This window comes from Haplochromis burtoni, unplaced genomic scaffold (assembly GCF_018398535.1).
Source record: "Haplochromis burtoni strain Fernald_Lab_line unplaced genomic scaffold, NCSU_Asbu1 Contig_270, whole genome shotgun sequence".
Taxonomy (NCBI): Eukaryota; Metazoa; Chordata; class Actinopteri; order Cichliformes; family Cichlidae; genus Haplochromis; species Haplochromis burtoni.
In genome coordinates this window covers 426,071-451,136 of record NW_024582631.1, presented here as the reverse complement: position 1 = coordinate 451,136, position 25,066 = coordinate 426,071, and the positions used below count along the sequence as shown (strand labels likewise).

The 25,066-nt window shown below is 43.2% G+C and overlaps 1 protein-coding gene across 3 annotated transcripts in view; it reads left to right on the top strand.

The window, feature by feature from the left end:
- The window catches only part of ankrd13b (ankyrin repeat domain 13B), a 39,192-nt gene that overhangs the window by 5,326 nt on the left and 8,800 nt on the right, over positions 1-25,066 (top strand). For 2 of the 3 annotated variants that reach the window (XM_042227598.1, XM_042227600.1), the window contains exons 3-11: positions 14,105-14,240; positions 15,151-15,275; positions 16,181-16,229; positions 16,467-16,610; positions 17,400-17,640; positions 20,072-20,138; positions 20,880-20,961; positions 23,721-23,785; positions 24,710-24,846. In XM_042227598.1, the coding sequence (XP_042083532.1) occupies positions 14,105-14,240; positions 15,151-15,275; positions 16,181-16,229; positions 16,467-16,610; positions 17,400-17,640; positions 20,072-20,138; positions 20,880-20,961; positions 23,721-23,785; positions 24,710-24,846 (1,046 nt within the window). The remainder of the gene's footprint in view (positions 1-14,104; positions 14,241-15,150; positions 15,276-16,180; positions 16,230-16,466; positions 16,611-17,399; positions 17,641-20,071; positions 20,139-20,879; positions 20,962-23,720; positions 23,786-24,709; positions 24,847-25,066) is intronic. The other variant, XM_014339160.2, reaches the window with a different exon arrangement.

Genomic DNA, 25,066 nt, shown 5'->3' with positions numbered 1-25,066 from the left:
CCCCCCGCCCCTCCTATCAGAGCTGGTTTGATTATGATGCCCTTGGCGAGGTACTAATGTTACATCAGTATTATAAAATCTTATGCCGGAGTGCTAGCTTGAGGGGAATGGAGCCATAAATTAAGGCTCTCAGGTTCATTGGCTTCACTATAGGCCGGAATCTTTATGCCGAGCAGCTGCTATCTGATCGCACCTGACTACGAGCACATACTTCTCTTCCTTCTTCCCAAGTCGCATTTCCCTCAATGTCTAAAGTTGTCTTTATCCTCTTTCCCGAGTGCTTTCCACCCCTCGTTATCTCCCAAGTATCCATCCATCAAACCCACCCTACCCTTTTTTCTTCTGTGTAATAAAAATCCAATTCCAGATTTCAGGGGCCACGTATGCTGGGTTGGGTCATACTTAGTTAGGCTGCTGAAAGCTTTTAACAAATAGAGAGTGCAAAGAGAGTGTATTAGTGATAGACAATAAATACAATAAAACAAACTTTAGTTGTCTTTGTTAGGCAGACATGTAAAAGCAGGGCTTAATAATGCAGTACAGTTCAAAAAGACTTGAACCTCAGGAGGATGTTTTGATGCTTCTCTTGATTACTATTGTGAATCACCTCGAGGAATGGGAAAGCATTCCCTCTTCTGAATAGCTAAACCGCTTTTTTAATTATTTGTTTTATCATCACTCAGTGTTGACATTTTCTGACTTTCGATACGAAAACGTTTAGGTGGCTCATGAGCCCACATGGGAAGGTGCTAGTTTTCTTTAGATTATTTTAAATACTATACTTTTTATGCGGTTATGTTCCACTTATGTTCTTGACAAGGCCAGTCTGAAATCTGAAAACAATTTGAGGACTTGTAAGAAAAGCAAATTGGAAAATTGGTGATTTGAATTGAATTATCAGGAATGCTGCCAAGCTTCTAATGAAAATAAAACTGGCTGGAGAGCCTCATCAGCCTGCAACCTCCCCCGTTCAGTAATCCATCTGTCTAAGCAGCTACAACTGAGAGGCATCCAGTTTTTTAAGTACACCTATTAAGCTGCTCTTTAAAACAAATGTAGCAGCCAATCACATGGCAACAACTCAAAGCATTGAGATACAGTCAAGACAGCCCGATGAAGTTCAAAGGGAGGATCAGAAAAGAAAGGTGATTTAAGTCACTTTGAATGTTGTATGGTTGTTGATACCAGACAGGTTGGTCTGAGTGGTTTAGAAACTGCTGATCTGCTGGGATTTTTCCCACACAACCATCTCTGTGGTTTACAGAGAATCCTCCAGTGAGTGTCAGTTCTTTGGGTGGAAATGTTTTATTATTGCCAGATGTCAGAGGAGAATGGTGAGAGTGCTTTGAGCTCATAGGACGGCAACAGTAACTTAAATAACTGCTCGTTATATCCAAGATATGCAGAAGAGCATCTCTGAATGCACATGTGGAGCCTTGAAGCAGATGAGCTACAGCAGCAGAAGGCCACACTGGGTGCTACTCCTGTCAACTAAGAACAGGAAACTGAGGGTACAGTTTCCTCAGGCCTTCCCTGGTCTGATGACTCTCGATTTCTGTTGCAACATTCAGATGGTCAGTATTTGGCGTAAACAACCCAAAATGATGTAATAGTGTGGAGGACATTTTCCTGGCATAATTTGGGCCTGTTAGCACCAACTGAGCACCAACACCACAACACCACAGCCTACCCGAGGACTGTTGCTGACCATATCCATCCCTTTATGACCACACTTTACCCATCTTCTGATGGCTGCTTCCAGCAGGATAATGCACCATGCCACAAAACTCAAATCATCTCAAACTGGTTTCTTGAACATGACAACGAGTTCATTGTACAGTTACCAGATATCAGTCTAATAGAACACCTTTAGGATGTGGTGGAACAAATCTGCAGCAACTCTGTGTGCACGTTGTTGTATCTATGCCATTAAAATAAGGCAAAGGGGCTCCAGCCCAGTACTAGCAAGGTGTAGTGAAGCACGGTAGGAAAGAGAATATTAAGACTTAAGGCTGCTTTGTCAGTCAAATCCATGTTCCCCTCTGCACCTATACTTACTAGAAAAGCCCCCAGGAGAATTCCTGAAGATGCAACCACAAGCTTCAAAGGAAAACTGGATAAAAATGTAACTTTATTTTTAGAGTTTAGACATATTTAGGGTTTTGCACTCTTTGATTATAATTTTTAGGTTAGGTCGAGAATTTAATTCTTCAAACAACCACCTTAAATTTGCTGTTTTCATTATGGAAGAGGTTACCACGGTAACCTGTTTCTCATAATAGTATAGTAAGGATTGTTTGATCATGGTTAGTATGTGGTGTTTTCTACAGAGTATCACAAACTGGAGCTAAACTCCCTTCTTTAAGTTTAGCTGCTGTCCCTCAAATAACTGGGCTTCCAAGATATTGTTAGCAATGGTGAAATTAGCTCTTAATTAAGCTAACAGCACACATTACATATTTGAAGAATTCCAGTGTCCATACATATTTGTACACTGATGTGGTCCTGTTGGCTTCATCAGGTGAGGGCCTCCAGCTCGCCTTGGAACGGTTCGAGCCGTGTTTGAAGCAGTGGGAATGAGAATCAGCACCTCCAAATCTGAGGCCATTGTCCTCAGCCGGAAAAGGGTGGAGTGCCCACTCCGGGTCAGGGACGAGACCCTGCTCCAAGTGGAGGACTTTAAGTATCTAGGGGTCTTGCTCACGAGTGATGGGAGAAGGGAGCGGGAGATCAACAGACGGATTGGTGCAGCGACTGCAGTGATGCGGATGCTGTACCGGTGTGTTGTGTTGAAGAGAGAGCTGAGTGTAAAAGCGAAGCTCTCAATTTACCGGTCGATCTACGTCCCTACCCTCACCTATGGCCACGAGCTGTGGGTAGTGACCGAAAGAACGAGATCACGCATACAAGCATCGGAAATGGGTTTCCTCTGAAGGGTGGCTGGCCTCTCCCTTAGAGATAGGGTGAGAAGTTCATCCATTGAGGAGGGGCTCAGAGTAGAGCCGCTGCTCCTCCACATCGAAAGGAGACAGTTGAGGTGGTTCGGGCATCTGACAAGGATGCCCCCTGGGCGCCTCCTGGGTGAGGTTTTCCGGGCATGTCCCACCGGGAGGAGGCCCCGGGGCAGACCCAGGACACGCTGGAGAGATTATATCTCTCGGCTGGCCTGGGAACACCTTGGTGTTCCCCCAGATAAGCTGGAGTAGGTAGCTGGGGAGAGGGAGGTCTGGGCTTCTCTGCTTGGATACATATTTGGGTAAATGTATTAGTGTGTGCATGTGCTGTTAGAACGGCAAGAACGGCATGAACACAGGAGTCTCAGATTTCAGTGCACAACATGAATATAAATGCAGTGATAGATGACAACACATCCAGACCTTCGGACTCCATTCCAAAGGTCTGGATGTGTTGTCATCCAGATGTGACACTTCCAGACTCGTCTCAGTAATTTCCAAATATGATTCAGGATACTGAACCAAATCAGAACCGTGACAGTGGCAAATCTAAATATATGGATTTGCTGTGCTGCTTAGCAGCTTGGTTTCGAGATGCATTGCTAATTATGCTGTTTTTCATCCATTTTAGCAAATCCAAGGCACTTGAATTTGACAGATGCTAATGAATGATGTACACAAACAACAATGACAAAAAAACAGCCCTTTGCTCTCAACATGAGCAAGAGCTCAGTGCAGCCATCTCTTGCCACGCCACCAGGTTTACCTGACATTGCTGCATAATTCAAAAGCTGACACACACACACACACACACACACACACACACACACGTTCACCAAAGAAAGAAAGTGACAGCTGTGGCTGTTTCACTCCAGTAGGCGACATTATGTGATTATGTTCATTTATAGCATATGCACTGACGCTGCCATTCAGAAGATTATGCCTGTGTCTTATGCAAACGCAGTGCTGTCCCTCCACACACGTGTACTTCCTGGTGTTTTGGTGACATGTGCTAGCTCAAACAAAAAGGTGTCAGCACCTTTAGATAACCATCACAGAGGCTTTGTATTTGCTCCTGTTGCCACGCTGGCAGGTCCACTGGCATCCCACGCTGTTCGCGCTGTCTTGATTCCTGCCCCATGTCTTCCTGTCTGTCTGCAGATCTAACCTGTTGAGAGATTATAGCTGACAATGAACAGGCTAAGCTCAGTGAAACAGAGAAACATTAGATATGCTGAAAAGTAGGTCACCGTCTTCACTTGATGATTTGGTCTTACTTCCACTGTTAGAATTCACGGCATGCGCCTGCACAAGTAGAAATGAAATGCAACTGTTTTTTTTAGAAGAGTGTGAGACTTCTGTAGAGGTTTTGTTGTTCTGCGGGGAGCCCTCTTCACCAGTCGTTTTACTCGTCGTGTCACCTGTGACGCAGGTTTTGTACTGTCTCTTTTATTTATTTTGGAAGCATTGCTATGATGAGACTAAATCAGGGTTTTGTGGGAGTGTAGCGTTTCTCTGAGCCTCCTCTGGATTGAGAATCGCAGAGGCGAGAAAGAGGGCAAGGGGAGGAAAAGTTATTTTTACACTCCTTTTTCCTTTTCCCACCCTCTGTTCCTATGCGCCCCGTGCACAAACATTTGAGAGGGCTGCTGTTTGTGAATATGCACACTTTGTATGTGTGTGTGTGTGTGTGTGTGTGGTGTTTGCATGAAAGATTGATGTTGGCCTAAGTACCTGCCAAGCTGCGTCAGGCCAGGCACACATGGAACGAGGGAGAGAGGGGGAGAAAAGAGAGTAGTGAGAGAAGGAGCAGATGCCACAGACAGAGATGCCTATCAATAATGCAACTTCCACTGAGCTCTCTGTTGATGGGAGGGCAGGAACAAATGAAAAAGAAGGGGTTAGAGGGGAAAGCACAAAAGAGTATAGTTTGGTTATAAAGAGCAGATATGGGTTAAGGAGAAAGAAAGAGAGAAGGAAAAAATCAAAACAGGCAAATAATCAGTGGATGATGCAAAAGATTAAATAGAAAAAATGGAAAAACAGATCTGCAACAAAGAGTGAAAAAAAGAAGGCATACACAGATGTTAAGAAAATAAAAGCATGGAAGAAAAATCTACACTGGCTCAAAATTGTATGCAAAGACATGCGGAGCTGCCAAAACCAGAGTCCCTACATCTCATTACAAATGTATGAAGTTTTCATCTGTCAACAGTGCCATCGTAATGAGATGATTGTCTTCTCATAATGAAATCAGACGGTTTGACATGGCACTGATGATGACACTTCCTTCTTTTCTAAAAGACCAGGATCTTAGAAAGTGCACATGAGGAATATTGCAAAAGTGACAGGTTACACGGTAGTTCCCAGAGGAAGTGAGACTGGATCTCTCTATGCAAATAACCACATGCGTGTTTCTTCGGTAGCAGCAGTAGTAGATTTTTCAAGATACACCTGATATTGATAATTAATCAGTAATCTTTATTTGGTTGCATTTTATTTTATGATACAACTTTTGCATCTGTACGGTAAAAAAACCTGGTGTGGCCCTCTTTTTCCTTCAGAACTACCTTAATTCTTTGTGATATAGATTTAACAAAGTGATGGAAATCCTCCTCAGAAACTATAGTCTATACTATGATGATAGCATGACACAGTTCCTGCACATTGGCAAGGAGCACATCCATGATATGAATCTCCTAATGGTGCTTTATTGGACTGGGATCTGGTGACTGTGATACTTGGGTACAGTGAACTCAGTGTAATGTTCGATAAACCAGTTTGAGATGATTTGAGCTTTGTGACTTGGTGCATACTGTCATCATAAAGGGATGGGCATGTTCAGCAACAATCCTCACGTAGGCTGTTTCTTTTTTAAATGATGTTCACTTGGTACTAATGGACCCAAAGTGTTCATTAGAAAATATCCCCCACATTATGTTTACACCAAATTAAGACCTTACCATCAGAATGTTGCAGCAGAAATAGTGAGTCATCAAACCAGGCAAGTTGTTTCCCATTTTTGTTCAACTTTGGTGAGTCTGTGCAAACTGTAGGCTCAATTTCCTGTTTTTAGCTGACAGAGTGGCACCCGGTGTTGTGGTGGTCACAATTGAGAGTAATTCTTCAGATTAGCAATAGGTGGATCTCAGCTTTCCAATTTCAATTAAAGTCAAAAACACAAAAATTACAGGAGAGGAGCAAAGTTCTATGCCAGCTGTTTTATTGAACAGTGCAGCTCAGCAAAACAGAAGGAAAAGCAAAGCTCCCCTAGGGTGTTCGCCATAAGCGCATGCAGGTAGGGACCAACCCCACGGACAGACAGCAGAAAAAAGCCCCGAGGGCTTTCCCAGGCCCCCTTTTAAAGGTACCAGTAGTCCCACCTCCTGCTGCTGAGTAACTTTCCCACGAGCCCAGGAACAGCAGGTGCAGGGTCAAGTACGGGCCAGAGTTCAGGCAGGGCTCTGGCTGAGGGCCCGGCCCAAAGTGACACCCCTAGGTTAACCCTTTGCTTTGCCTTTTGACAATAGGTCACAACATGGTCAAAGGTCACACATTAGTACAGCAAATAGCATAGTTTTTGTGATAATCTTGTGATATTCATGTGAATAATACTTGACCTAACTACATCAAATATATGAGTTAAATGCATTACATAAAAATAAACACTCCAGTGTAGGTTTATAGTGTGTACGTGTGTGTACATGACAGTGATTTCATTATGTTGTTTTCAGTATCTCTGCTACCATGTAACATTTATTGTGTGTGTGTGTGTGTGTGTGTCACCGCGTGCCTAAAACTCTACATGAAAGTTACAGTATATATATATTCAGATAGATATATAGGTACAAATCCACCACATTAGATATATAGGTATACATGTCATACAAAAATCCACTACAGTGTGGTCTTCTGCGGCTGTAGAGATGCTCTTCTGTATACTTTGGTTATAACAAGTTATTTGAATTACTGTTGTCTTCCTATCAGTTCGAACCAGTCTGGTCATTGACCTCTGACCTCTGGTATCAACGAGGCATGAAGCTCTGTATACCCTAGAGATGGTTGTGTGGGAAAATCCCCAAAGACCAACAGTTAATGACTTTCTCAAATCCATCTGTCTGGGACCAGTGACCATGCTGGTTAGGTGTATCTGGAAAAGTGACCATGAACCATGTAACCGGCAGTAGACAACTTATCTTAACCTTGTAATAACCGACAGGTCACAGGTCATAGGGGAAGTTTTAGGTTTAAGGTCAAGTTTCAGTATTTGAGAAAGTAGATGTTACCTTTACCTTGAAGTCTCGTATATTTATTTTGGCATTACATTCCCGACTGATGATGACAGAGGCAGAAAACCATGACTAGGCTAGATAAACCAGATCTTTTGTAACAGCTTACAAAAGCAGCTGAAGCAAAAATAAGACTCAAAGTAAAAATGGTATATATGCTAGAGAACTAATAAGGAAAATGGGAGCAAGTAGACAGGAAGGATGGGATGATGGGGATGGTAGGATCATTAGTGTTACTACAGTACAGAAATCATGGCCTGGTTGTGCAGAAATTATATATTTGAAGAGCACGACAGAGGAAAAGCAGTGAACGTATGAACCAAGCAAAGTTGTGTCGGAACATGGCTGCATTTGGACACTCCCTCGTTCACTTTTCAGCACACACAAATAAAGCTGACTGCTCACTTACCTCCACCATTTATAGACTCTCCACCCCTCACAAACCCCCTCTGTCCTCCAGATTCATTGAATTTCTATAAGCTGACATTTGCTTTGCTTGTTTGGCTAGCCCTCAAAAGAGAAAACGTTTTCATTTTAATTTTAGTCATTTAAGCCTTTATTATTGATAGCTGATTGGCCTTTAGTGTCCTGCTGCTGACTCTTTTCATAGAAAGCTTTTTGGCAGGGAAACCACAGGTTGTTCGAATCACTTTAAATATGGCTGCATTTCCATTTCATGTCAGTTAGCTCCAGTGTCTTTATTATGCATGCTGTCTCGCTGTAAAGGCTTCCTACTCATGTTTCATGTCAACATACTGTGACAGCTTACTGTCTCGGGCGATCGTGGCTCAAGAGTTGGGCATTTGCCTTGTAACCGGAAGGTTGCCGGTTCAAGCCCTGGCTTGGACAGTCTCGGTTGTTGTGTCCTTGGGCAAGACCTTCACCCGTTGCCTACTGGTGGTGGTCAGAGGGCCCGGTGGCGCCAGTGTCCGGCAGCCTCGCCTCTGTCAGTGCGCCCCAGGGTGGCTGTGGCTACAATGTAGCTTGCCATCACCAGTGTGTGGATGACTGGTTGTGTAAAGCGCTTTGGGGTCCTTAGGGACTAGAAAAGCACATTTAGTACAGTCTTACCTTTAGTCAACTGAGAAATTTTTGCGCAAAGCACCTTCATCGCTAACTTTACATGACCACGATATACCATCCATTGTGATTTTGTTATGACGAGTGGAAGCTCAGAGATTAGTAGGGATGACATAATGTCCCTACTGTAACTACGGAATCACACAAGTCAAACAAGAGCAATTAGACTGTCTGTGTGTCGTGTGTGTGTGTTTGTGCGCGTGTGTGTGTGTGTGTGTGTGTGTGTGTGTGTGTGTGGGTGTGTGTTGCCTAGCTCAAGAAAGAAAAGCCATTTAGTAACAACTATTTTCTCTTGAGAATTCCTAGTTTGTAAATGGGGAGAGGAAATGTGTTCAATATGATTTATTCAGACTGTTGTTGTGTGTAGTGTGTGTGTGTGGTTGTGTGTGTTGTGTGTGGTTGTTGTTGTGTGTGTGTGTGTGTGCGTCTTTTGTTTTTCAGCTGAACATTGTTCACATGTGAATGAGTAAGTATGTCAGTAAGTCTGCAGGTCAGCATGTCGTCGTGGGAGGACATTAGCTCTAAGTGGACTTAAGTGTTGCTCCAAGTTTTGTGTGTGTGTGTGTCTGTGTATTTGTCTGTGTATGGACTCACTCAGTGGATATCTTTGTGTCACTGCTACTTGTCTACGTATGGCTCCTGTCTTCTATCACTGATGTTTTCTACTGTCACGATCATTACTTTAAACTCACAGTTTGAATTATAGCTCTGTTTGCTCTGCTAACTCCGAGCACTGTCTGTCACAATTTGTTCCTATCTCTGCTACTTCTGATGCAAATTGGGCCAAATGAGCTGCAGCAAATCTCTGCTGCTACAGTATGACACTGACGCTGTTTTCTCGTACCGCTTGAAGGTGTCATCACAACAAATGTCTCACATATTGAGTCGTGTTGTGTCGAAGATTTGACAGGGGTTAAGTGTCGCGTTGCTCGCGTTAGAAATTAAGGAGAGCTGATGATAAGCAGTTTCAGTCGATCTGTAATGGGGGGAGCATGGCCCTTTTAAATATATGTTTGGCTTTTAGAAAGTCGATAAAAAACAAGCAGTTAAGATGCAGAGAAACCCTTTGGTGAGAATATGTGTGTGGCAGCAAGTTTATTATGCTCTCAGTCTTAACTTATAAGGTGCAAAAATAACAATAAGGCTAACTATTAAACACTAAGAGGCTGATGTGCTCTGATTGCAGGGATTTGTCACGCTCACTCAGACTGACTTCCAATTACCAACATAATGGGTTTTGCACATAATACTGTGTGCCTAGTATAATGCATCACAGAGAAGTGCTATAGGAAAACAAGTGGAAAGGAGGGCGCTCGAGTGTAGTTTCATATCCACCTATCCATCTATCCAATTCAGTTCAATTTAATTCAATTCAATTCAGTTCAATTCTTTGTCCCACAAATCAGTTTAGCAGCATGGGTGACCAATGACAATATACAGGGGGACATATACCCATCCATCCATCCAATCCAGCCAAGTGGTGTAATCTCTTTAACCTGCCCTGGGTCTACCCCAGGACCTCCAAGAAAAACTAGGTGAGTTGCTATTCTGATGGCCTCTATTAGGGGAAAAGAATCGAGGCACAGGGCATAAGAGCCTCATCACGGCACAGACACTTGGAGGAGTGGTTGATCAGCGTGAACCTGGTGCCTGAGCCTTTACCCATGGGGCCTGGAAGGGCTCAGCCCAAATAGCCTTGAGTAGACCACCCTCATGTGTATCCGCCACCTGGAGGAGGAGCCAGAGACACTCCAATGTGCGTCTGTGTGTGTCAGCCAAAAGCAGAGGCTTTGGCCAACTTATCTTTGGCTGCCAAAATTGCGTTAAGGGGCATATATTCTTCTTCTCTCTTAGGAGAAAGGAATTATCTACATGAAAGTTCAGCGCTTTGTCCTGCTGTTTCTCTGTAATCCTATTATGTATTGTGTGCACTGCTTTTTGGCTGCATCCTGCACTCTCTGACCTGTCTCTTTCTAAATTCCCCTGTTCGCCTGTAATCACCCCCACTGGCATCCTTCCCTGACTTTATTTACCACTGTTTCTGTCACCTTCCCCCTTGCCAAATGTTTCAGTTTATCCTCTCCCTTATTAGCACCCTTCTTTCTCCCCCACGTCTCTTCCTTGGTCTCTCTTTCTGCCTCTGTGCTGCATTTCAGCTATTGTTCAGCTCTTGTATCCAGAGTAAATTAAATCAAGTAGAGCTATAAAATAAGCTTAAACTGATAATCACCAAAATTACACAGGGACACTTAAAGAGAGAGCAAGTGTGAGACAGTAAAAGGGTCTTATGAAAACAAAATGAAGACGTTAGTAGCCTCCACCCCCCTTCCCTTCTTTCACTTATCTCATTTTCTCTAACATCATCTGGTTCTTGTCTCTGACTTTTTGTCTATTTTATGTGCTCACAAAAATATGTGTGGTTTCTTTCAAAAAAAGAAAAAAAATCAATTTTAGGAGGTTGATTTTCACACAAATCGTCTTTTATTTTGTTTCTCTTTCTTCTTTGTGTTTACATGACAGAAGCCTGACTTCAGACCGTTCTGTGGCTTTGACTGCTCTTCACGTTTATGCTGCACAAGCTCTCTACAGTTTCCCATAACACCGTGCTTGTGCTCGACATGCACACACATGCACGGCATGGAAAATGGCTGCATTTGCATGATGCACAGTTCATTATTTAGCACACGCAAAAACAAAGCTGACTGCTCTCTTTTTTCCGCCATGTTTTTCTGTAATAATCCACCCCTCGCACGCTCCCTATATTCTCCAGCCTACACAGCTCCTGAGGGACTCCCTCATGTTGTTGTCTCCCTCCTAACGCTCGTTCCCCTCCTGTTCTCGAGTCCTCACCTCCTCCCGCGTCTTCGTTTGGTGTCACCGTAACTCGCGAGAGCCGTCATTACTCTTTCTTTCTCTTCAGCTCGCTCCCTGTCCTCCCCTGTCTTAGTTAAAGTTTTGCCGACAGGCTTTCTCTTGCTACAGAAATTTCTCTGCCCACGTTATTTGTGTCCTTCTCTTTATCTCCCACTCTTTCTCTACTGAGTTGCTTTTGGAAGAGCTGTGGAGAGCGCATAGAGCTGTTAAGCAAAGATGTAGAGATCGCGCAGATAGACCACCCATTAACAGGCTGAAGCCATGGTATCATATTCTTATTATTGAGTTATGCTTTACTAAACTCAATCCAGCACATAACAAAAACATTTTAAAAGCATGTAATTACACTTGTCTTTTTTTTTTTTACTTGTTGGCGACTTTGTGTCTCTTGCTATCTCCCCCGCCCCTCCACATTTGTGTTTGCAGGTTTTCTTCATTTCCCTTGCAAATAGGACAAACAGAGAGCCGCAGTAACTGATTGCTAATGTAACCACTGACTTCCCATCTAAGCTCACAGTGTGCGTTTCTCAGAAACTGCAGTTAGACTGTGTTGGACTTCCTTTGGGTCATATTCTATTCGGACATCATCCATCAAATGCAGTATCAATGGCAGCTTCCTCATTCATTGCTCAAAAAATTTCCTTGAACACATTTACTCTTTCCACTGCTCTAGATTAGTAAGTGTCTTGAACTATCCTAGGTTTGGTCTGCACAGCGTCACAGTATTACTATTACATATAATTACACCATAACAACAACACTCACTATTTTTCTTTTTTTTATTCCTGGAAAGATTTTTTTTCATAGCCTCTTTAATGTCTTTATGAAAGTGCTGATTCCAAGACATGCTGCTCTTACGTCCAAGAGTAATCCTTAATTAAAATTCAAGCTCACAGCAGACTGCCTGAACTGACCTTGGATCTGCCAAGGCCGTGGATAAACGGGGCATCAGCAGCTCTGTTTAATTAGGTGGCAGATCTAAGATCAGTGCGGTAAAAACTGCTGAAGGAGTAACACTGTAAGAAAAAAGGGGGATGTTCAATGAGAGGGACGGACAGTTTCCTCCAGAGCAGTAGATATAAATGTAAAACTCTGTGTTTGTGACAGCTTACCTTCCTGGGTGTAAAAAATAAATAAGTGGATAAATAAAAACTTTGGGATTTACCACTGTGGGATGTTCCACGTTTGCAAATTATGTGCAAATATTTAACAGTGGGAAATACTAAACCCTGTAGATAACACTGAGAGGCTGCAGCTTTTAGTAAACTCAGAGGAAAGACTCCTACTTACAGCTGCAAGCAACAAACCAGGATTATGATACACTTAATGTCATTTATACCCCTAGACAGGCCTGTTAGTGTACCTCCAGCACACACACATTATCAAAAGATAAGTAATGGCAACCCCGATCTACTCACAGAGTAGTAGCTACTTTTACCAAACTAACATTAAAACTAAGCATATTACTTTTTCAAGTTCACAAACTCTTTTCATTTTTTTTGTTTCAAAACTCTGTTTTTTATTTTATTTTAGTTAATTTAAATGTTTTTTCACATCTAGTTGACCTCTGACCTTGACCCCAAGGTCAGAGGTCGAGTGTTCTGAAAATCTTGTGAATGCTAAAACTTGAGAACAAAGCGATGAAGGATTTTTAAACTGATACCATCTTCCAGGAGGCTGAGGGGTACCTTTTCTACTCCTAACACTTGTCAAGAAAGCCATAAATGTGTGGGGATTTTTTTTATTATTATTATTTCAAAGGGAGAGCTCATTTGGAAGAACTGAACGTGATTTATCAAGACTTGTACAAGGATGGCCAGCATGAGAAGATGGGGAGGAGGTGGGCTGAACAAATGACAGTCTGAAAGACAAAATGATAGAAGAGAGGCAGATTGAGTCAAAGGAGGCAGGGGGAAAATGATTAAGCCAAAGGGGAAGGAGAAGTGATGTAAATAACCTATCAGCCGGAACACAGATGGGTGTATTTAGGCACAAGGCTTGTTTCGGGACTTGATAAAGCAGGTAACACATCCTACTTCTTACTCCAAGAACACTTTATTTGTTTGTTTGAAAGCTGTACCAAATAGCAGAGGCTGCAGCGAGCTAGCCTTGTGAGCATCTAAAACTGGCAGTTGCTTTCTACCACACTTTTCACATTTGAGGGCTTTAAAAGCCTCCTGCCTTTTAATTTTCTGTATCAAAGCACTGGTATGATTGATGTGAAAAGATTAACACTAATGTAGTATGGCTGCCTAATGAGGCCTTGTTGACATGCTTCTAAATTCAGAGTGGAGAGCTGAGAGCTGAAGTGTAGCCTCAAGCTGTAAAAGCTTACTAAGAAAAGAAAAGTGTATTTTTGGTGACAAAGAGGCTGTAGGTTATATATTTTTGCTTAATTGCACAGCAGGTTGAAAAGAGACGCTTATTTCTGTTACCTGCCCACATGTTTTTTTTTTCACCAAGACTCATACTGGAACACTCTCTGAAACTTTATTTTTCAAGTGTTCAGGAGCAGCAGACAGTATAACACATAAAATGTTGTGTGATACGTGTGTTTGTGGCTGTGTTTGTGTGTCCAGAGGCCTGTTTAACAAAGCAGGTAGTACACTCTGTGTTTACCCAAACCCAACACATCCAGCCCAGAAATAAGTGGAGTACAGAAGTGTAGTGCCCAGCCATGTAGGAGTGGTGACAGATCAATTAGCACCTGTCTCTCCCCGCATCTTTCTGCTGCTACCGGCACAGTTGTGTCTCTATTATATGTTTTTCTGTTGCCACTCCTCTATCTGAGCCACAAGAGCATTACATTGATACACAAGTAACCCCAATTCCTACTCAAATAGATCCTTCTTAATTTATACATTTAGGATTTTAACATCTTCCTCCGCCTTCTATTTTTGCATCCAGACCGATTTAGAGTCTCTGGACCCTCGCGGTCGTACTCCTCTTCACCTTGCTGTCACGCTGGGCCACCTGGACTGCGCCAGGGTCCTGCTGCAGCACGGCGCTGACGTTAGCAAGGAGAACCGCAGCGGATGGACAGGTGAGTGAGTGCACATGCTGTGTGGAGTTTATTTGCGGTAATGTGAGCAGTGCACAGCATGCATAAGCTGTATCTGGAGGGTGGTGGTACATTTTGGAAACTTAGTGACCTTATAATACATTTTATCGTACATCTTTGTACACCTTTTTTGTTTAAAATTTGGTTTTGTGCTCTTGCAGTGGGAAGATAATGGAGTTTGAAATCAGTTCTTTTTTTGTAACTCTTATTTTTCCATTTGTGCCCAAAATATGATCTCACCTTAAGTTTCTTGTTTTTGCTGTCATCTCCTCTCTTTTTTCTGGCTTTTCTCCCCTGACGTTGATGATTTAAGTGCAGTGCACTGAATCTAAGTTATTTCAATGAATCAATAGTTGAAAAATACTGAGTCCATATATTTTGTTTACCTTTACCTGCTCACTTACCCTCACAGTGGTAGCCCTGTCAAGAGTAAGTTTCACGCATACCACACTAGTAAAACTGCTTCTTCTTTTTTTTTTAACATTAGGCCAGAAAATAGAGCTGCTCTTCTAGTTGTAAATGTGAAACTAATGCTACCAAGAGCAGTTCTCCATTGCATTATTTGCCCGGCTGTGTGAAACAAAGGAAGACGTTATATCAGCACGCTAACCAAACAAGCATCATGCCTGTGTGATCGTTGCATCTTTAAAATGTCACACAAATACACACACCAGAAAATATAGCGTGTGTGTGATAGTTCAACTCACAAGGTGTGCTGTTCAAGTGTAAGGACAGCTGATCAATGATGGGTGAGACGCAGTAATTGGTGGTTCCAGCTTCTCCTTTGGCCCACTTCAGTTTTGGCAGTTCTCGCTGCCCCCTTTAAATTGTTCATGTACATAAATTTTAGATGAAGCCTGAGTGACTGGTTCTGTTTTACTCTCCCTCTCAGTTCTTCAGGAGGCGGTGAGTACCAGAGATCCGGAGCTGGTGCGTCTCGTGCTTCGTTACCGTGACTACCAGAGGACTGCCAAGAGACTGGCGGGCATCCCCGTCCTGCTGGAGCGACTGCGCCAAGTGCGATTTCACACAAGCACCCATAAGCACACACACGCGCTGTAGTGCACAGGTTCATGAAATAAGTGTGCAAGCCATGTGGGTGATAAATATGGAAGCTATAAATGCATTTGAAATGTAAATAAGTCTTTTTCAAATTTACATGCAAATTTGCTTTTCCCACGAGATCCTTTCTGAAGGTATTAATAGCTTTCTTTAACAAGGGCGATACACTCAAAGGATATGTCTCCATGTTGCAAAGCGCTCTCTCCCTCTAATCTGACTCATAGCTGTTCCCTAAGGACCTCAGGATTGCCCTGTTTGAAGGCACAAAAGCAGTGATGGACATGCCGAGGCTGCCCGTACAGGAGGTTAATGGTTAGAAGCCTGCAGCAGCAGATTGTGTTGGAGCTGTTGCACAAAACAGTGACAGCGATGCAGGGATGTGCCTCCAAACTGTCTGACTTCCTGTGTATCTGCTCCTGCCGGCTCCCTGATACACACAACACCCTCACACTGTGAAAACAGCAAGGAGCACTGGCACTCAAACGCACTCGCACACGAACCCGCGAGTGTTACACACATCTCATCCTTCTTCATCTGCCGCTGCTCTCACCCACATTATTGTCCTCTCCATCCCTCCATCCATCACTTCTATTATTAACACACACACACATATGCAGACTCTTCCAGTTTCCAGTCCCTTCATCTTTGGCACAGACATCCCTGCTGCATTTATTTGCTTTACTTCTTTTTTTCTCTCCTCCTGCACATCGGTATTCTCTTCCCTCTGTCTGTTAATCTTTAACTTCATCACTCTCCACAACTCTCCCTCCGTATCTTCCTCTTTATCGATGCTCAGTGTTTTCTCATTTTTATTCCTTTCTCTGTCTGTCTCCGCTCTCCTCCTCCTCCTCCACCCTAAGCAGGCCCAAGACTTCTATGTGGAGATGAAATGGGAGTTTACCAGCTGGGGTGAGTCCAGTCCTTGTGTCCAGTGATCCAGTAAAAGCCAGTACCAACCAGTCAGATCTATTAATTTTATCTGCCTCTTAGGCTAAAGACACCTGTTTTCAGTTGCATGTCAGAAAAGCATTTGTATTGAATGTGTAGGTTAGAATGGCTTAAATTAAAAAAATTCAAATGCAAAAAAGAAAACTGAGACCTAGCTCAGCATGGTTTGAGTCAAAGAGTGTCTGTATTCGTCCTTAGTGCCCCTGGTGTCTCGCATCTGCCCCAGTGACACATACAGAGTTTGGAAGAGTGGTCAGTGTCTCCGTGTTGACACCACCCTGATGGGATTTGAACAGATGACCTGGCAGAGAGGAAACCGGAGCTTCATTTTCAAGGGACAGGGTGAGAGTTTGAGCTCGACTGGCTCGCTCTGTGTGAGGTGCACGCAGTGTGTCAAAATGCATTCAAAGAAAACCACACTGACTAGTGCTGATATTTAAAAATGGAGGTGAAAGACAGATGAAACTGGGCGACGTGAGAACAACAAAAGCACAATTCAATTAGCTTTTTTCTTTTCGTTGCGTTTTTGCTGAGAATTATTTGCACAAGTGAAACAAACACGGTTTAATATCAAAATGAGTAGAGAGCAAAACTAGCTGTTTCCTCCTGTTTTTGTGCTAAGCTAAGCTAACTTGCTGCTTCCTGTGGCTTTATTGATCACAAAGGCATGAAGCTGGTATTGATTTCAAATGATTCTCATAAACCAAGACGATAACTGTGTTCCCTAAATTTATCTCCAATATGTATCCTTTAAATCTCCCGTAGTGGGAAGTAGAGATGGGGGATCGATCCAATAATCGATCGTGTGTTTACCAGCGTTGGTAATGGTATGTAGCACAGTAGGATTGATACTTATTTCTGTCCTCCAAGTTCAGTACATAGCTCACTGAACTGTTGATGATGATTTAGCTCATAAATCATGACACACTGGTCTCCCCTTCATGAGCTCCCTTTATAAGTTATAAGTATCAGTATTGATATTGGTATCGGCAATACTGGCCCTGTACTGACTTGGTATCAGGCAGGTATCTGTCTGTCTGTCTGTCTAAGCATCACAGATTTGTGGACTTTCTCACTTCACTGAAAAGCTCTCAACTTTTCTCTTCCCTTCTCTCCCTGTCTTTCTCTCAGACTCCAGCGCAGAGGTGATGGAGGTCGACCATGACAGGCAGCTGGTGTTCCGTGAGACCTTGTGCGTGTCATCCCTCACAGCGCTCTCGCCGGGCAGGGGGAAGGGTGGTGCCTGCAGCAGCACCACAGCTGGGTTGGGCCTTCTGGGAGTAATGCAGCCCACTGACGAGCAGGTAGCGGCCCGGCTGTCTGCCCCAGTGGTGACCACGCAGCTGGACACCCGCAACATCGCGTTCGAGAGGTCAGAAAAAATACTGCTATGTACTGAACAAAAATATACAGGATGTGAAAAATCAAAGCTAATAAATAGCTTTAGCTCAGCCACAGGACTTGCTCCATTAATCTGCTGTTCTTTTTTTTTTTGCTTTGTTTTGTTTTTTCCCCAGTGGAGAAAAATCACTCTTTTGTTGTTAGAGTTGAATTTCTGTCAGCGTTTCTCTGTTGCTGCCTCCTACACTGCAACCCACAGCTGAGTGGAACGAGTTCAGGCACGTTCTCTGGTGGCTGTCAAAATGCATTTCACAAAGTGTAGGAAAATACAAACCAAAGCTGCAGCAGTGGGAGGAAATGGACACAAGAAAAAGTCGCATAGAACAAACTGTTAAATTTCATTGAAGAACACTTATTTTTGGAATATTGTATCCAAAAATCTGGGAATGTGTTCCTATCAAAAAAGTGCATTAAAATAGTTATTCTAAAATCCCGCTGTAGTTTAAAGTAAGACTGTAGAGCTTTTGAAAGAAGTAAAAACAATGTTCAAATAGCAGCAGCTGTCTTGTAATCCAGTTGCAGTCACACTGGGTCAATAGTAATCATTGTATTTTAATTTAACTACTCGCTTCTTCATCCTTTCTGTCTCTGTGTAACCTCAAAAGGCAAAAAGTGCCCAAATAAATTTGCAGGACTACGCTTGATGTGAAGGAACAAATTAGCTTCTGGCTGCCTGAATCGAGCTGGGGGCAGGCCGGACATAAGGTGGAGAGAAGAGTGGACCGAGCAGGCGGGAGGCAGGGGGGGTCATGGAGGACAAAATTCATCCTATTCTGGTTGGTTGGAGAGATAAGACTGATGAGGAAAGGACGGGGGTAACGGAAGAGGGAGTTTTGTTTGGACAGAGAGGGATGGAGAAGAGAAAATGTAAAGAGATGAAACAAAAAAGGAATGAGAGCGAGGGACAGAACTAACGCTGGGACGTGGAGGTATGAGGGGAAGGCACACAATAAGAAAAATGGAGGGAAAGATGAACGGGTAGCAAGGCTGTGGGCGGGAAAGCACAATACAGAAGCCAGAAGAAAGAGATATTTGATCTTTTTTTGTGGCAGGAGGGGAAAAAGAGGAAGACGGTGATAGATAGGCGAGTGATGGAAAGGCAGCGGCGGCAGGAAGTGAATGTTAACAGATTAAAAGTGAGAAAGAAGGCAGAGAGACGAATGACTCCAAGAAGTGAGCGAGGAGAGGTTGGGGTGGGGTAATTATCTCACTGTCAGACTTGCACCTCGGTGTCACCTCTGTGCATTTTGCTCCGTCAGCATTCCTGTCCAGTAATGTATTTGGGATGCTTTACAGCAAACCGCTTCGTCAAGCATCCTAGACAGGGACACCTCAAAGCTCTGGAGTTATTACGTCTCTACGCAACTTTGCACACAAAAAATACAGCGCTGCAGTTTTACTGTTTTAAAAGTTGGATTCAAAGTTTTGGGAACCCATGACAAGGACCTTGACAGCTGGCTAGCAGAGGAAACGGTATGCTTAGGCTACAGACTTTCCCTGATTGAGACAAATTCATGTGCCACTTGCCAAGGGACATAAAAGGACTGTCGTGTATATTAGCTTGAAAGACATATTTTTCCGTTACTTCGGTGTATATATAAGATAAACTACCTTGATAAGTGGATGGAAGATTATCGTATGCCTTGGCAGTCGTTTGCATTCGTGTTTAGCGCCGGTCCTCTTGGGGTCTGTTTGGCCAACAATCATTTACAAAAATGCAACAGGCTGCAAGTTAGTCTGTGATGTTGCACTTAAACAAAACAATGCTAGTTTGTTTTTTTAGTAGTTCTGGCCTTGTTTATACTATTTAGCATGCTAACATTTTGCAAAGTACAGTTCAGGCTTGTGAGATTGCCAGTATTTTCCATTAAACTAAATCTTTTGATAATTATAACAGCTTATCCACAGAGGAGCAAATTTCCAAACAGCCCGTACAGTTGTTGTTGACGAAAATCTAAACAAAGTAGGATGGGAGACAGGCGTGACAGCTTTTCGAGTAACAACCCTTAGGAGAATTCTCCCAAATGTCACTGATAAAATAAAAAAATAAATAAATCTGATATTGTTTCACTAATAAACTTAAGAGCTGAAATGATTGGATTAACCAGCCTTGAAAAGTGAGTTTTTGTGCTTTGAGGAATTCAGTGGCACGAATAAATCACGAAGATGCAATATTGCTCGCTGACTTCTGGCAGGTTTGCTAATTGCACACTGAACTGCTCGTCTTCACTGGTGACAAACAAGGCCAGCGTCTTCAGGATTCCTCTTGTGAGAAAACTTGGTTTTTTGAGCTTCCTCTCCTGGGTACTGTGTCCTTGAGCTTAGATGTAACCGAACGCTGCTTTATTATGGCTTTGAGACGTGAGAGAGATGACCTGGGATGTGCTGAAACTGTGTTGCAGGAACAAGACGGGCATCCTGGGATGGAGGAGCGAGAAGACCGAGACGGTGAATGGATATGAAGCAAAGGTAAGCGGCTCGCTTATCTCTCGCACTGTCCAGAGAAAGCCCAGCCACCGTTTGATATTTGATATTCAGTTTGATATTCCATGAAAGTTCACTTAACTTGAAGGATTTCATTTCCTGAATGAATAAAATCCAGAGTTGTTTCATGCTTTAAAAAAACCCCATCGATCAAGATTCAGCAGCACCTAAAAGACCAGATGGCCTCTCAAATCAAGTTAAAAAAAATAATACATTACCATGTTACCTTGACCCCATTTGTTTTCTTTGTCCCCCTCGAGGGATCGATGGGTGGCAAGTGTCAGACTACCAGGCCATCTGTCACCGGTGGGTTTAAAAGCCCTTCAGATGGGCTCTACAGTAAAATACTACTGTCTATTTTCTGCTTCATTGATTTAGAGTCGCAAACATAAACAGACAACGCATACAGAACTGCTCTACCCCTGGAAGCTTTTAGTTCTTTATTTCAGTCGTGTGTAGTCAGTGTAAACTCAGTATCAGCAGCCTGCTCAATATTTAATCAGCGCCTGATTTTTATGGTCACTGTTGAGGAATTCCTGCATTTTGCTGTGGACTAGTCGGACTGCAGACTAGCAACTAGGGTGCACAAAAATCGCGGCTTTAAGGGTTTTGGTTTTGCTTTATAGCTTGTATGGTGACAAGTTGTTTTTGGAATTATTGCTACAGCTATGAGGTGGTAAAGTGTGCGTGAACAGAAAAAAGGAGTTATGTGTCTCCCTCTTTCAGGTGTATGCAGCATCCAATGTTGAGCTGATTACCAGGACCAGAACCGACCATCTGTCAGACCAGAACAAGAACAAGATAAAAGGTAAGTCACTTCATCAGGATGTCGTCACGCCTTTTTTGTTCCCCTGCAGCTGAATCTCTCCATTACGTCCTCCGCGCCGTTGTAACCCGCAGTCCAAGTGCCGAGACACGTCCGATAGAAGAGTCACCGATGACTAATCCCTCTCACCTGAGCTCGATGAGATCACCCCGAGGCTGCGGCTAACAGCCCGTAAAGTTCTCTCGGTGGCTCCGTCTCATTTTCTGGTTCACATCATAAATCAAACAGGATTAGCAGGTTTCCCTCTCTCCCTGGACCGTCGCTGTCAGCCAGGATCAACCATCACACGCTCTTCTGAGAGAGCTCCTCTCTCCCAGGTCACAATCCCCATCTGCGCTCTGCTAATATGCATGAGGAAAGTGTTCTCAGAGACGCTACACTGACTCCTGAATGAGTGACTCGGTCCATTTGCCCATTTCATTGAGCTACTTTTCATCATTTTGTTAACGCTGTTAAGAATTTAAAAAACAAACCTTTAAGTGCTCCTATATATCCACACAGGGTATCATCAGCAGCTGTAGACAGATTAGATGACCAAAGGCTGAAATGTAGATCAGTGCTTTAAAAACCACAATATAGTGATGGACCTTTGCTCTGCTTTTAGTACTTATTCAGTTTCTGGTTTGATAAAGACAAACCGCACCACCACGTCCAAACCACACACTATCAAGCTGCTCACTTTTTTTTTTTTTGGTGCTCAGATCTAAATGAAAAGCAGCTTTTGAGTTTCTCCACTGTGGATCTTTTAAACCCCTCGATGTCTAATTTTAGGAATGATCCTGGAGTTTATGATTGCAGATTTCACTTTTGGTATTTTGCAATATACAGCTTTTGAAAGTAGACGGGACTTGAACTATTAGAATCAGAATTAATTTAGATTTTTCCACCTTATTTAGTTGTTTATTCTCATTGTTCAAGAAAGAAGTTTGATTTGAAGACAAATCTTTATCCTCATTTGTCTGTATGTGAAGTCCATTTACATACAAGGACACACCATATCTTAAAAGCCTCCAAGTACCACATCGCCCCAGTAGAGCACTTAACTCTCAGACTGCTGGCTTGTGTTGTTTCTGGGGTAGAATGGGGAGCAGAGCCCTCAGAGGTTTTGTCCTGTTAAAAGTGAGTTTTTCCTCCTCACTGTCATCAAGCACTTGCTTATAGGGAGTCATCTGATTGTTGGGGTTTCCTCTGTATTATTCTGGGCTCTTTGCCTTACATATGAAGCCCCTTGAGGTAACTGATGTTGTGATTTTAGTACTATGTAAATCAAATGTAAAATAACAGAACAATTTTTTAAACCCATGTAATCATAAAAAGTTGCCTGTGTATGGATAACTGAAAAGGTTATTTGGTGCTTCACTCATCATTTTTGAAGCACTGTTTCCTCAATAGTTAGTCAGGAGAGGGACAAGTTTCCACCTGTGTGATGTCTAGGAGCACACAGTGATGTCATGGAAACGATGCAGCTCAAGACAGGGGAGGGTTTTCTTAGTCACCACCACCGAAAGTGAAGTGACCTCATTTGCAAGTCCAGGTGATGTGGAAATAAGTGCCACTCCTACCCAAAGTGCAGCGTGAACAAGCTCACTGACAGTGTGTGGGCTGCAAACACACTCTCAGAGGAAAACAAATTATTTTGACCCGGTCTATAGTTTGGGATGATAATCAACAACTTTTCTAAATCCGTTGTAAGATGCCAGTGTTGAGTCTCTGCAGGAAACGGCTAAATTAGGTGCCAGTGTATAGAAGAGGGTGTCATTTGGACATCAGGTCATTTCACCCAGTTAGGAACCTTCCTAAGCCAAAAAAAGATGATTCCAGTTCACCCCACATGCTGACAGGGCCGGACTGAGATGACAATAGAGTGGGGAAAAGGGAACACAGGCATCTACAATAAATGCGCTTTAAAGTTTGACAAGCATGTTGAATGTCTTAGACTGGATTTTGGGTGATGAGCGAATGCCTCATCTGGTCCCGTAGCAGGAATTGGCCGTTAAGACCTCAAATATTCTCAACATTCTTGTATTATCCTTTGATTTGTGTGACAAATGTGATTTTTTTTTCTCCCATTACTGCTGTGCCTGTTTCCCAGAATAATGACGGTGACATATCTCCAAAAGTGATGCCCTCGCTCTCTTTTTTTTATTGGAGCACTAAAATCGTCGTCTTGAAGAAGTGCTATTCAACTGGCATCTTACATGGATGAGATAAAGAATTGAACTTTTTTCTGAGGGGGGGAAATATGTCTATGATTTAATGAACTATAGCAAAGCAGGGTGAGAGAGCCTCAGAGCAGGAAAAGGTCAAGTCAAGAGGTGGAAGTAGGAAAAGTAAGAACAATGTTGAGATTGAGGGCTTCTCGTTGTCCAGCTGTAGTCCGTAATTACTCACGTATCAGGTTCTGCTGTGAGATCTGCTGATATTTAGGCTAGACCACCTTTTTTGCTTCTATTCAATTAAGATGGCTTGCCTTGGTTTGGTTCATGCTGGCTCCTAGTAGATGAGAGTGCATTACAAAAAGCTTCATGTAATGCAATAAGGCATCCTGAGCAGAGCATTATAGAGCAAAATGACACTGTGGACAGTTGCAGCGGCGATAAATGAGCCCACACAGAGGGCTGTGCAGTAATCTGAAGTAAATGTGTAAAACAAACAGGACAGCATGTAGTTTATATGGATGTGCTGTGATTATATAAGTGCATTTTTTTTTTACTTGTTGCTGCTGCTGTGTGTCTGAGCAGGTGGGAAGACTCCACTGCAGAACTTCCTCGGGATTGCAGAACAGCACATGGGGCCTAATAACGGGGTGAGCACACACTCGATTTGAACATCGTCACGTGAAACATGAACGGCAATCGGCGCTGTGACTGTCATCGCTGTTTTCAGGGACATTTCCTACCTTCTCGTGTTAGCGTTCCCCCGCCCCCAACTCGATCGCCTCCTCTTTGGATGGTCAGGCAGTGTATGAATCCCGACTGTCGAGCTGACCGTGTCAACAGCAGAGGCTCCAAACCGCTCTCAGATATTGATTATGTTTTTTTAATTTGTTTCTGCTGCCGAGCACCAATGACTCATACCTCCCTGCTTCTCCTATTTCTGTATTCTGGCTCTTCACTCGCTTCCCCTCCCTGTCGCCTCTGCACATCATCATCCACACACACACCAAAAAAATTGAATTTGCCATTAAGTTCTTTTGGGCAACAGATAAAATTGGTGCACAGACAATGAATGTATCCTGAGCTTGTAGCTTAGCACTGCAAAGACCCGCAAAGAAAAATCGGCTATTTTGCCAAACCGTAAACTTCTTCTGTTTCACAACTCTTTGTTTGCCCGTAGCAGGAATGGCTGTTCCTACTTTTGACAGGTTTAGTCATGCGTCACACCGAGATAGTTATTAATGCAGCGAGCCAGCCGCTGTAATGATGAATAGTGAAATAAGAAACCGCTTTATCAATTTTTTCACAACTTCTGGCTTGAGCACGACTCCTTCAAAGAGTTGTTAAAAAATGCCAGTAGGTAAAAGGAAAGCCTTGAAATCTCTACAGAGCAGAGAATAGCAGAGAAAGTGAGTCTGAAAAGCCTCTGGTATTGATTAATAGTCCTTTGCATCCCTGCGAACAGAGTCGTTTTTCTACAGCTGTAATAGCTTCACTATCTTTAATACGGCGACATGTTATAGCTGGATCTTTTTTTTTGTAAATTCATGTTATTCACTCCTCACTTTGCCCAGGCTCTGGTGACCCAGATGTCGTCCCCCGTGGTGACGAACCCCGCTGCGCTGACCGCCGAGGAATACTTCAACCCCAGCTCGACGACCACTCAGAGGGATATCGGCCATCCCTGCCAGCTCACAACCAAGACGCAGAGGTGACACGCGCCCACGGAAAAAGAAACAAAAAAACAAACCAAACATTCAGCCATGCGTAGAGCACAGTCGCCCTGAGTCGCAGAGTCGTTGTCAGAGCTGACAAAATGATGGACAGAGAAGAGCCCAGAGGAAAATCGGCCGTCCGCAGCAGCTGACCGCCGAGCTTCTGAGGTGAAAGGCAGCCAGATGACAGCGGCAGACAAACACTCAGGTTTTTAC